The sequence below is a fragment of the Chanodichthys erythropterus genome, chromosome 8 (genome assembly GCF_024489055.1).
Source record: "Chanodichthys erythropterus isolate Z2021 chromosome 8, ASM2448905v1, whole genome shotgun sequence".
Classification (NCBI taxonomy): domain Eukaryota; kingdom Metazoa; phylum Chordata; class Actinopteri; order Cypriniformes; family Xenocyprididae; genus Chanodichthys; species Chanodichthys erythropterus.
In genome coordinates, this window is record NC_090228.1 from 18745874 (window position 1) to 18759084 (window position 13211).

General features: G+C 35.3%; 1 protein-coding gene across 1 annotated transcript in view; it reads right to left on the minus strand.

Moving 5' to 3' along the window:
* The window catches only part of ppfia2 (PTPRF interacting protein alpha 2), a 231260-nt gene that overhangs the window by 182140 nt on the left and 35909 nt on the right, over window positions 1–13211 (minus strand). Inside the window, exon 2 of the mRNA XM_067392208.1 lies at window positions 8223–8480. Coding sequence (XP_067248309.1) covers window positions 8223–8471 — 249 coding nt within the window. The 5' untranslated portion in view covers window positions 8472–8480. The remainder of the gene's footprint in view (window positions 1–8222; window positions 8481–13211) is intronic.

Genomic DNA, 13211 nt, shown 5'->3' on the forward strand with positions numbered 1-13211 from the left:
ATTAATCATGATTAATCGTTTGACAGCCCTAATTAGGAACCTTAAGAAAGGCATAATAGGGACACTTTAAGTAGCTAAATAAAGGAAAATCGGATTTCTCAGCCCTGATTCCACTTTGATTCTTAAGTTTTAAATACACATCAGCTTTTACACACTAAAGCACAGCTAAATCAGCCAGTTACTTAGAGGGGCCAATCAATGGTAATGGTTGTGTTCTAGTATAAAACAAACTATAAATGACTTGAACTTTAGTGCTGTTGTTAAAATTGCAATGATTAAGATGGCTCTTGTTTTTAAATTAAACAGTAAAAAGTGACCCCACATTAAAACCTGCCTTTCAGCATAACAGTTAAAGTCTTGTTGTTGCTGTAAAGAAGGATGTAAGACATTACTGTGCGTGACATAATCACAGTCTGACCCCCAGGGCATCTTGGGGGAATACAGTTGCTATTAAGAGAGTTCTGAATGTTAAGGTGTATGTGCTAGAGAGAGAACGAGATATCAGCTTTATATCAGATAACCAACAGTGGCTAAAACCAGGCCACTTCCTCTCCGCATCACTCCACCTTCCGTCTACATCCTCCCCCTTTCCTGTCTGTCCTCCTCTTCTTCTACAGCCGAGTTCACCCTGCAGCGATAATTCAGCCTATTTCATCTCCCTTCTCATCAGAGCCCAGATTTAATGCACAGTCTAAACCATGAGCCCAAACCTCAGATGTTGTCAAACGCTAAAGGAGGTCAAAGTGTTGTTTCGGAAAGGTTCCACAAGTCTGAACGCCGTGGATCAGATTCAGACAACCTGTTTACATTACCATCTACAAAACAATGCTGGATGGAGGAAGCAAAGTCTCTGTTTGTTTGTTTTTGTTTTGTTTTTTTAGTTCAGTGTACATTTGCTACACATTTCCAAACTAATGTTTAAAGAGTTTCTAGTTTTAAAGGGATAGTTCACCCAAAAATTAATATTCTGTCCTCATTTACTCACCCTCAAGTTGTTACAAATCTGTATAACTTCATTGTTCTGCTGAACACAAAGGAAGATATTTGGAAGAATGTTAGAAAGCAAACAGATCTCGCCCCCCCCCATTGACTAGCATAGTATTTATTTTTCCTACTATGGCGAGATCTATTTGGTTACTGACATTCTTCCAAATATCTTCCTAAGAAGTGAGTGTAAATAAAAACAAACAGTCTGAAAAGTGGCCTGATGTCCACACAACAAAATCCCCAGAGTTAAACCAACTCGGCTCTGATTACATATGGTCCCTGTCTATATATTGTTAAAGTAACACTGAAGCAGTTAAAGTTAATGAGATAATTAAGTGATTAATTAAGTTATGATTGAACATTAGTGATGAACACCTGCTGTCAACAAGCAGAATCACTGAAGAGAAACATAATAACTACACACGACTTCAGCCACAGCCTTAGATGAAATCAACTGAAGATAAAATACATTAAATTAAACAACTCCACAAACAGCATATTATGTCATTAACTTTAACTCTGCTTCAGTGTTATTTTAACTCTATGTAGAGAGGGACCATATGTTCTCTAAGCAGAGTTGATTTAACTCTGGGATTGTTCTGTACAATTGGGCAAGTGGTTTGTGATTAATCTGTCCATTTTTTTGACAAATTCAGGCTAATTTGCAAACGGTCTGTGAACATGATAGGTGGGCAAAAAGTGAAAAGTCAATCATAATCCATCAAGGGCACTGCCTTCTCTCATGTGACTTTTCAAACATATAGCATTGTTCCCTCCTTACATTCATTGCAAGCTTTAGCTCAGTGAGAACAAAATGAGCTTACAGGAGGCATAAAACAAATTAACAAAAAAAAAAAAAAAAAAAAACAGATTTGTGCAAACCTATAAATAACTTGACATTTAACTCATCAAATAAGCAAAAGCCTACATCCATCATGCAATTAGTGTAGACTGTGTAAAGTGGCCATTACAAACACCACCAAACAATCACTGTGAATAAAATCTATTTCAATGCTGTTTAAAAAACATTAGCAGACACTGTTCATGGTTTCTCAATTACAACAGCTCATAACAACATAGCTTTCCTGCTGGTATACATCTTCAGATTTATTCCGCCAAAGAGCCTCGTGAAGCATTAGCGTGGAGTTGATGTGGCAAGGGCTAATAAAGCGCTGCCACGCTAATTAATGGAGTCATTTGCACATGTGTAAGAGATCGAGAGATTCAACATCTCATTTTTTAACATGATCAGTAAACAGTGTGTCTGAGTACCAGCATGACACAAAGACAATCGATACATCATTATTGACCCGGTTTACACACCACTCTTTTTGTAAAATGATCACGTAGCGCTGGATAGTAAAATGTCCAGAAATGAGTCACATGCTAATATCTGTAATTCAACTGGGTTTATCTATGTCTCTTTTGTGTTCTTGTACTGTATCATCATTTACTCACTGTCACACTGTTCCAAACCCGCATGGCATTTTTTCTTCTGTGGAACAGAGATGATGTTTTGAAGAATGTTCACGCTGCCATTTTCCATATAATGAAAGCATAGTAAACGAATGTAACACAATGATTTGAATCTTAACTTTTATCTGTTCCTCATATAAAACTATAACATAACTGTTTCAGAACAGCTCATGGTCACTGAATGCTTTCACTGTATGGAAAAAAAAAGCTTTAGTGTTTAACAGAAGAAAGTCATAAATGTTTGGAACAGAAATAACAACAGACTTTTCATTGTAGGGTGAACAATCCCTTAAACATTTTTCATAAAATTGCTTAAATACCATGCAAAATTTCTATGAAGAGACATTCCTGGCATTCCAAAGTTTGGGATCAGTATGGAGAATCACAAAAATTTCAGCACAACATTGATAATAATATGAAATGTTTCTTGAGCTCCAAATCAGCATATTAGAAAGATTTCTGAAGGATCATGTGACACTAAAAACTGGACTAATCACAGGAATACATTACATCGCCAAATACGGAGTGTCTATTTACACTTGATGTAAAAAGCCTGTCTTGTTGGCAAAGGCTATTTACACTAACTCCACCCACCAATGTCTGGTTGGGCCACGCAAGATTAAAAAAAGATGTGCACCTTTCACACAGGGCATGGTTGCCACCTTGTGGATAAATTAATCATTGCAAAAAAAAAAAAAAGTGCACATGTGCCACCTCCGCATACAAGTATGCATGGCTACAAAAATCTGGTGGTGCGGTGTGCGTACAGTACGCGTGTACTGTTCTGATGATGAAATTTGCGTCACATGCACTGTACGCTGACCCTCGTGTAAGCGTAAAAAGTGAAGAATAGTTTAGGTTTTAGTAAACATGCTATTGTCACTTAGTGTAAACAGAATATATCGCTATTTTCACAATGTAAATAGCATCTATTGCTAAGAAAACATGCTATTTTCACTTAATGTAAACAGAATATATTGCTATTTTCACAATGTAAATAGCATCTATTGCTAAGAAAACATGCTATTTTCACTTAGTGTAAACAGAACATATCGCTATTTTCACAATGTAAATAGCATCTATTGCTAAGAAAACATGCTATTTTCACTTAGTGTAAACATAATATATCGCTATTTTCACAATGTAAATAGCATCTATTGCTAAGAAAACATGCTATTTTCACTTAGTGTGAACAGAATATATCGCTATTTTCACAATGTAAAGAGCATCTATTGCTAAGAAAACATGCTATTTTCACTTAGTGTAAACAGAACATATCGCTATTTTCACAATGTAAATAGCATCTATTGCTAAGAAAACATGCCATTTTCACTTAGTGTGAACAGAATATATCGCTATTTTCACAATGTAAATAGCATCTATTGCTAAGAAAACATGCTATTTTCACTTAGTGTGAACAGAACATATCGCTATTTTCACAATGTAAATAGCATCTATTGCTAAGAAAACATGCTATTTTCACTTAGTGTGAACAGAACATATCGCTATTTTCACAATGTAAATAGCATCTATTGCTAAGAAAACATGCTATTTTCACTTAGTGTGAACAGAATATATCGCTATTTTCACAATGTAAATAGCATCTATTGCTAAGAAAACATGCCATTTTCACTTAGTGTGAACAGCACATATCGCTATTTTCACAATGTAAATAGCATCTATTGCTAAGAAAACATGCCATTTTCACTTAGTGTGAACAGAATATATCGCTATTTTCACAATGTAAATAGCATCTATTGCTAAGAAAACATGCCATTTTCACTTAGTGTGAACAGAATATATCGCTATTTTCACAATGTAAATAGCATCTATTGCTAAGAAAACATGCCATTTTCACTTAGTGTAAACAGAACATATCGCTATTTTCACAATGTAAATAGCATCTATTGCTAAGAAAACATGCCATTTTCACTTAGTGTAAACAGAACATATCGCTATTTTCACAATGTAAATAGCATCTATTGCTAAGAAAACATGCCATTTTCACTTAGTGTGAACAGAACATGTCGCTATTTTCACAATGTAAATAGCATCTATTGCTAAGAAAACATGCCATTTTCACTTAGTGTAAACAGAACATGTCGCTATTTTCACAATGTAAATAGCATCTATTGCTAAGAAAACATGCCATTTTCACTTAGTGTGAACAGAACATGTCGCTATTTTCACAATGTAAATAGCATCTATTGCTAAGAAAACATGCCATTTTCACTTAGTGTGAACAGAACATGTCGCTATTTTCACAATGTAAATAGCATCTATTGCTAAGAAAACATGCCATTTTCACTTAGTGTAAACATAATATATCGCTATTTTCACAATGTAAATAGCATCTATTGCTAAGAAAACATGCTATTTTCACTTAGTGTAAACATAATATATCGCTATTTTCACAATGTAAATAGCATCTATTGCTAAGAAAACATGCTATTTTCACTTAGTGTAAACATAATATATCGCTATTTTCACAATGTAAATAGCATCTATTGCTAAGAAAACATGCTATTTTCACTTAGTGTAAACATAATATATCGCTATTTTCACAATGTAAATAGCATCTATTGCTAAGAAAACATGCTATTTTCACTTAGTGTAAACAGAATATATCGCTATTTTCACAATGTAAATAGCATCTATTGCTAAGAAAACATGCTATTTTCACTTAGTGTAAACAGAATATATCGCTATTTTCACAATGTAAATAGCATCTATTGCTAAGAAAACATGCTATTTTCACTTAGTGTAAACAGAACATATCGCTATTTTCACAATGTAAATAGCATCTATTGCTAAGAAAACATGCCATTTTCACTTAGTGTAAACAGAACATATCGCTATTTTCACAATGTAAATAGCATCTATTGCTAAGAAAACATGCCATTTTCACTTAGTGTGAACAGAATATATCGCTATTTTCACAATGTAAATAGCATCTATTGCTAAGAAAACATGCTATTTTCACTTAGTGTGAACAGAACATATCGCTATTTTCACAATGTAAATAGCATCTATTGCTAAGAAAACATGCTATTTTCACTTAGTGTGAACAGAATATATCGCTATTTTCACAATGTAAATAGCATCTATTGCTAAGAAAACATGCCATTTTCACTTAGTGTGAACAGAACATATCGCTATTTTCACAATGTAAATAGCATCTATTGCTAAGAAAACATGCCATTTTCACTTAGTGTGAACAGAATATATCGCTATTTTCACAATGTAAATAGCATCTATTGCTAAGAAAACATGCCATTTTCACTTAGTGTGAACAGAATATATCGCTATTTTCACAATGTAAATAGCATCTATTGCTAAGAAAACATGCCATTTTCACTTAGTGTAAACAGAACATATCGCTATTTTCACAATGTAAATAGCATCTATTGCTAAGAAAACATGCCATTTTCACTTAGTGTAAACAGAACATATCGCTATTTTCACAATGTAAATAGCATCTATTGCTAAGAAAACATGCCATTTTCACTTAGTGTGAACAGAACATATCGCTATTTTCACAATGTAAATAGCATCTATTGCTAAGAAAACATGCCATTTTCACTTAGTGTGAACAGAACATATCGCTATTTTCACAATGTAAATAGCATCTATTGCTAAGAAAACATGCCATTTTCACTTAGTGTGAACAGAACATATCGCTATTTTCACAATGTAAATAGCATCTATTGCTAAGAAAACATGCCATTTTCACTTAGTGTGAACAGAACATATCGCTATTTTCACAATGTAAATAGCATCTATTGCTAAGAAAACATGCCATTTTCACTTAGTGTAAACAGAACATATCGCTATTTTCACAATGTAAATAGCATCTATTGCTAAGAAAACATGCCATTTTCACTTAGTGTAAACAGAACATATCGCTTTTTTCACAATGTAAATAGCATCTATTGCTAAGAAAACATGCTATTTTCACTTAGTGTGAACAGAATATATCGCTATTTTCACAATGTAAATAGCATCTATTGCTAAGAAAACATGCTATTTTCACTTAGTGTAAACAGAACATATCGCTTTTTTCACAATGTAAATAGCATCTATTGCTAAGAAAACATGCTATTTTCACTTAGTGTGAACAGAACATATCGCTATTTTCACAATGTAAATAGCATCTATTGCTAAGAAAACATGCTATTTTCACTTAGTGTAAACAGAACATATCGCTTTTTTCACAATGTAAATAGCATCTATTGCTAAGAAAACATGCTATTTTCACTTAGTGTGAACAGAACATGTCGCTATTTTCACAATGTAAATAGCATCTATTGCTAAGAAAACATGCCATTTTCACTTAGTGTAAACAGAACATATCGCTATTTTCACAATGTAAATAGCATCTATTGCTAAGAAAACATGCCATTTTCACTTAGTGTAAACAGAACATATCGCTATTTTCACAATGTAAATAGCATCTATTGCTAAGAAAACATGCTATTTTCACTTAGTGTAAACAGAATATATCGCTATTTTCACAATGTAAATAGCATCTATTGCTAAGAAAACATGCTATTTTCACTTAGTGTAAACAGAACATATCGCTATTTTCACAATGTAAATAGCATCTATTGCTAAGAAAACATGCTATTTTCACTTAGTGTAAACAGAATATATCGCTATTTTCACAATGTAAAGAGCATCTATTGCTAAGAAAACATGCTATTTTCACTTAGTGTAAACAGAATATATCGCTATTTTCACAATGTAAATAGCATCTATTGCTAAGAAAACATGCCATTTTCACTTAGTGTAAACAGAACATATCGCTATTTTCACAATGTAAATAGCATCTGTTGCTATTTGCACTTAGTGCAAACAGCTGCTGCCTTTAAAATATATCACAATAGAAAGTTTAAAATGTAATAATTTTTCACAATATTACTAGTTTTTACTGTATTTTTTATAAAATGCTGCTTTAGAAAGCATAAGAGACTTTTTGCAAAAACATTAAAAAAAACTTTCCTGACCCCAAACTTTTAAAAGAGTAGTGTACATGACACTCAAATCCACAACACCCTTTTTTCATACTCTACAACACAGACCCAATCGCCCTCGGTACCGTAAGCAAAGCTAAAACCTCCACTAGGAACAAGAGTATCACTGAGGCAAAGTGAGAACTACCACACAACAAAACCTTCTTTTCTCCTCCGCCAGGACCACGGAGACTTCTGGAAGGAGAGCGGTAAGGACTTGTGACTAGAATTACTGACACACTTTTCCTTTGAGCGTAGAGCTAATCTGGATTTAGGCGTGATTACGTAAGCCATCGCTTTTTCCCCATGTCTCTGGGCAATAGTAGCGCAGCTGAAAACCGCGCTTGGTGATTTTTAGTCCTCTTTGTTCGGGAGGACAGACTTGGATGCAGATTTTAGTATCACCAGTTTCAGCTGCTGCAATCACACATGGCCAGCTGTGACATGCCCATGTTTTTACAGTCTCTCAGCTGTGGAAAAAAAAAAAGACTGAATCGCACAGCACAGGAACGAGCTAACTGTATCTTACGAGTGTGAAATCAACATTTATCATTTCTTTCCACAGCACCGGTGGTACTCCGATATCCTTATGGGAATATGATGTCTAGCTCAAGACAGTGTTGTTTTTGTTTAATCGTGCTTTCAAGCTGATATGTGGACCAGACTTTATGCTGACAGTCAAAAGTCTGGTTACTTGAAATCAAGTGTTCCTTTATCAACAGCAAAGCTTAAGTGTAGTTGTCATACCTGTGGCAGTGCGGAGCTGAGCTGACGCTGCAGTGAGTCCCGGTCATAAATGACGTCCTGCAGGTGCTGCTGGGCAAGGGCCAGGCTTTCTTGTGTCTCTCTCAGGGTGTCCAGCAGACGGTCTCTCTCATCTAGCATGTTCACCATCAACTGCTCAAAGTGGGAGTCAGGGTCGGAGGCGCTGCTCTGGGAGCCACGCTGGCTCAGCGCAGTGTCCTCGCTGATCGTGGGCATCACTTCGCACATCATCTTTACCTGCTGGAAGAGGACAGATGCTTAGAATATGCATGGAGATATCCTTAAAGCTGCTTTGAATGTGTATTGTGAAAAGCGCTATACACTGTAAACCTGAATAAGTTGGCAAAACTCAAAATAATTGAGGTAATCAGTAACATCAAATTTTTTAAGTTAAGAAATTGAAAGTTTAAGCAAGCAGAACTGGCAGATTTCAATTTTGTAGTCAAGCATTTTGATTGCTCTTAAAGGATTAGTCCACTTTTAAATAAAATTTTCCTGTGTCATCCATGTCTTTCTTTCTTCGGTTGAAAAGAAATTAAGGTTTTTGATGAAAACATTCCAGGATTATTCTCCTTATAGTGGACTTCAATGGCCTCCAGACGGTTGAAGGTCAAAATTACAGTTTCAGTGCAGCTTCAAAGGGCTTTAAACGATACCAGATGAGGAATAAGGGTCTTATCTAGCGAAACGATCGGTCATTTTCATTAAAAAAATACAACTGTATATGCTTTATTAACACAAATGATCGGCTTGCACGTGTTTCCGCTTTCCGTAAACTTCAAAAAGTTTACGCTGTGTGTCCTAAGCCTTCCCTATTCAACTTACGTAACGAACGCGGCGCCAGTTTCGTTTTTTTTACGTAAGTAGAATAGGGAAGGCGTAGGACATACAACGTAAACTTTTTGAAGAATACGGAAAGCGGAAACACGTGCAAGCTGATCATTTGTGTTTATAAGGCATATACAGTTGTATTTTTTTCCGAAAATGACCGATGGTTTCGCTAGATAAGTTCAAGGTCAAGGTCAATTTTATTTGTATAGAACATTTCCAACAGCCCCCAGGCTGACCAAAATGCTTTACAGAAAAGCAAGAATAACACACATACACAAAATAAACCAGAAGAAAATATAAAACCACCCATTAAAAGTTTACCATATCACAGTATTCAATACACTAAGGTTTTAGCAAAGAATTAAAAATAGACAAGGAAGGGGCCAGCCTAATCTCTAAAGGCAGGGTATTCCAGAGTCGTGGCCCTGCCACCGCAAATGCATGCTTCCCTCTACGCTTTAGTCTAGCGCGTGGAACGACCAGCAAAGCCTGATCACAAGAATGGAGGCTTCTGGGTGGAGTATAGGGATGAAGGAGTTCAGATAAATAGACAGGAGCTTTGTTATGTAGGGATTTATAAACGAAGAGAAGAATTTTAAAGTCTATTCTCTGACAAATCGGCAACCAGTGAAGGGATCTAAGAATAGGAGTGATGTGTTCGTGTTTACGACACTTTAAAAGAAGTCTGGCAGCAGCATTTTGGACAAGCTGAAGTTGCGCAATTTGAGATTTAGATATAATGCAATATAAGGAATTACAGTAATCTAGACGGGACGTAACAAACGCATGAACAGCCATTTCGAGAGTTTTTGGAGTGAGAAAGTTTTTAATTTTAGAAAGTAAACAGAGCTGATAAAAACTGGATCCAATAACAGAGGAGATATGTCTATCAAATTTTAAATGCTGGTCAATAATAATACCTAGGTTCTGCACCCGTGTCGATCTAAAAGTGGATAAACTTTCTAGCTCAGGGCTTATACACTGAGAGTTCTCATTGGGACTGAAAACAATTACCTCAAGCTTGTCCTCGTTTAAGAAGAGGAAGTTTTGGGCTAGCCATAATTTAACCTCCTCTAAACATTGGAGAAGTGAGGTGATCGCAGTGGAATTGTTTTTCTTGACTGGAAGATAGATTTGAGTGTCATCCGTGTAAAAATTAAAAGAAACCCCATGCTTTCGTAGGGTAGAGCCCAGAGGGAGCATGTACAGAGAGAATAGAGAGGGAGCAAAAATAGAGCCTTGTGGAAGGCCACAAGTCAGAGGAGCAGTGGAAGAGGAAAAATTACCCAGTTTCACAAAAAAATTTCTGTCAGATAGGTATGAATGAAACATTAAGACCCAGATAAGACAGATAAGACCCTTATTCCTGCTCTGGTATCGTTTAAAGCCCTTTGAAGCTGCACTGAAACTGTAATTTTTACCTTCAACCGTTTGGAGGTCACTGAAGTCCACTATAAGGAGAAAAATCCTGGAATGTTTTCATCAAAAACCTTCATTTCTTTTCAACTGAAGAAAGAAAGACATGAACATCTTGGATGACATGGGGGGGGGGGGGGGGAGTAAATTATCAGGAAATTTTTATTTAAAAGTGGACTAATCCCTTAACTTTAAATTTTTGAGTATGTTAATTCATACATTAAACTTAAAATGATCATGTAATTGTAACTTAATATCAAGCTGGGACTCGAACTCAGGTCTCCTGAAGCACAACAGCAATTTTCCACTAGAAATTTAGCGATTTATAACTAGCTAATACAGCAAATGCTAATTAGTAACACAATGCTTTGATAACATTATAGCATAGCAATTGCTGAAAGAGTATGGCAATATAGAACATTTATAAAATATCTATTCTCAAACTAATACCTGTTGCTCAAACTAGCAAAGCATTAAACACTACTAAATACCCCACTTAACATTAATCTTGCACAAAAAAACAAAAACACATTATATAACACTTAATTTTAGCATTTATTCTCCCTTTCGAGTGTCATGGCAAAGCATGCTGGGAAAGAGAAATCCCAGGCCAGTTTCAGGTAAATATAAGTTTATTTAAATTAAAGAAACAATTTCATAAAACTCAAAACAATGAAACAATTCAGGTTACTTAAAATTAAAAAGAAAAAGAAAGTTCTAAATACTCATAAAAGTTCATTTGATTTAACTAATTTGTTTAATTTGAGTTTGCCCTACTCAAACCAATTAATTATTTTGAGCATTAGGGTTTAGCGTAGAAGTAAATTTGACAACTTTGACATGACTTGGTTTGGCAAATTGAATTTGAGACAGTTTTAATAATGAAAGTAAATAATGTATAATATTATCAATAAAATATCATCACATTTTAATAGCAATAAAACAATTTACTTATTTATATTTTAATTTCATTTTAAAACCTTTTTAATGAGATAAGATTTTTTTTCGGTTGGTGGTTTCCACAAAAGTATTAAGCAGCTCAACTCTTTTCAACACTGATAATTATAATAAATGTTTATTGAGCACCAAATCACCATATTAGAATGATTTCTGAAAGATCATGTCACACTAAAGACTAGAGTAATGATGCTGAAAATTCAGCTTTACCAACACAGACACAAATTACAATTTGAAATATTTTACATTATTACTGTTTAATTGTTTAAATCAAATAAATGCAGCCTTGGAGAGAATAAGAAACTTCCTTCAGAAGCATTAATAAATCTTACCAAACACCAAAACTGTGAAGGGTAGTATCATATATACTTTAAGTGTAAAAATCAAACATCCAAAACAAAACATACTGCTTTTTTATGTCAACCCAATCTGTTAAACTGCTCAGAGCATCTGTGAGTAGACAGCATGTAGACTGTATGTACATAGTGGTGATGTGTGTCTGCTCCTGTTAGACTCAAAGCTGTCAGGATTGTGACGGCTGGTAGCTGTAGGGGAGACCAGCATTAAAAACATACAGGGCCACAGAGCTCCACGCCTGGGCTGTGATGATACAACACAGGCAGAGCGGGTGGAGGAATCTCCTGGCAAGGACGAGATGTGTTTGTGTGTGTTTACAACAGAGTGAGTGGAGAAAGAACAGATGAACAGAGAAAGAAATAGTCTTGGCAAGTGTAGCGGTGCGTTTTCGATTCACCCGAGACACAAACATATGCCAGTTCAGTTCATTGACCAGAGCATCTCTGGCCCTGTTAATGTTAACTATATACAAAATGAATCTGTCTGAATATTGCTGTAGTAGAGTATATGTGAAAGGTAAAGCAGAGATGTCATGGGAGGTTGAGCTCCCTGAACTCTGGATTTCATGCTATAGGCCAGAATGCATCATTTCCTCTATTGTTTACGTAACAGGGTTTACTGCAGCAACATGACCTGGAACAGACCACAGCCACCCCCTGTGTGGCTTATATATTACACCGTTACTGAGGATGGCAAGCATATAACCACGTATTCATGATTAGGCAGGGATAAATGTAATAATTTAAAGGTGCCCTAGAATCAAAAATTGAATTTACCTTGGCATAGTTGAATAACAAGAGTTCAGTACATGGAAATGACATACAATGAGTCTCAAATGAATCTCAACATAACACCGACTGTTACGTAACATTGTTTTTTTACGTAAAGTGAAAAGTTACATTAATACGCCATTAGATGGCAGCAGATCATTAATATGTACGCCCCCAATATTTGCATTTGCCAGCTCATGTTCAAGGCATTACACAAGGGCAGGCAGTATTAACGTCTGGATATGTGCACAGCTGAATCATCAGACTAGGTAAGCAAGCAAGAACAATAGCGAAAAATGGCAGATGGAGCAATAATAACTGACATGATCCATGATTACATTATATTTTTAGTAATATTTGTAAATTGTCTTTCTAAATGTTTCGTTAGCATGTTGCTAATGTACTGTTAAATGTGGTTAAAGTTACCATCGTTTATTACTGTATTCACGGAGACAAGAGCCGTCGTTATTTTCATTTTTAAACACTTGCAGTCTGTATAATTCATAAACACAACTTCATTCTTTATAAATCTCTCCAACAGTGTGTAATGTTAGCTTTAGCCACAGAGCACTATCAAACTCATTCAGAATCAAATGTAAACATCCAAATAAATACTATACTCACATGATCCGACGCATGC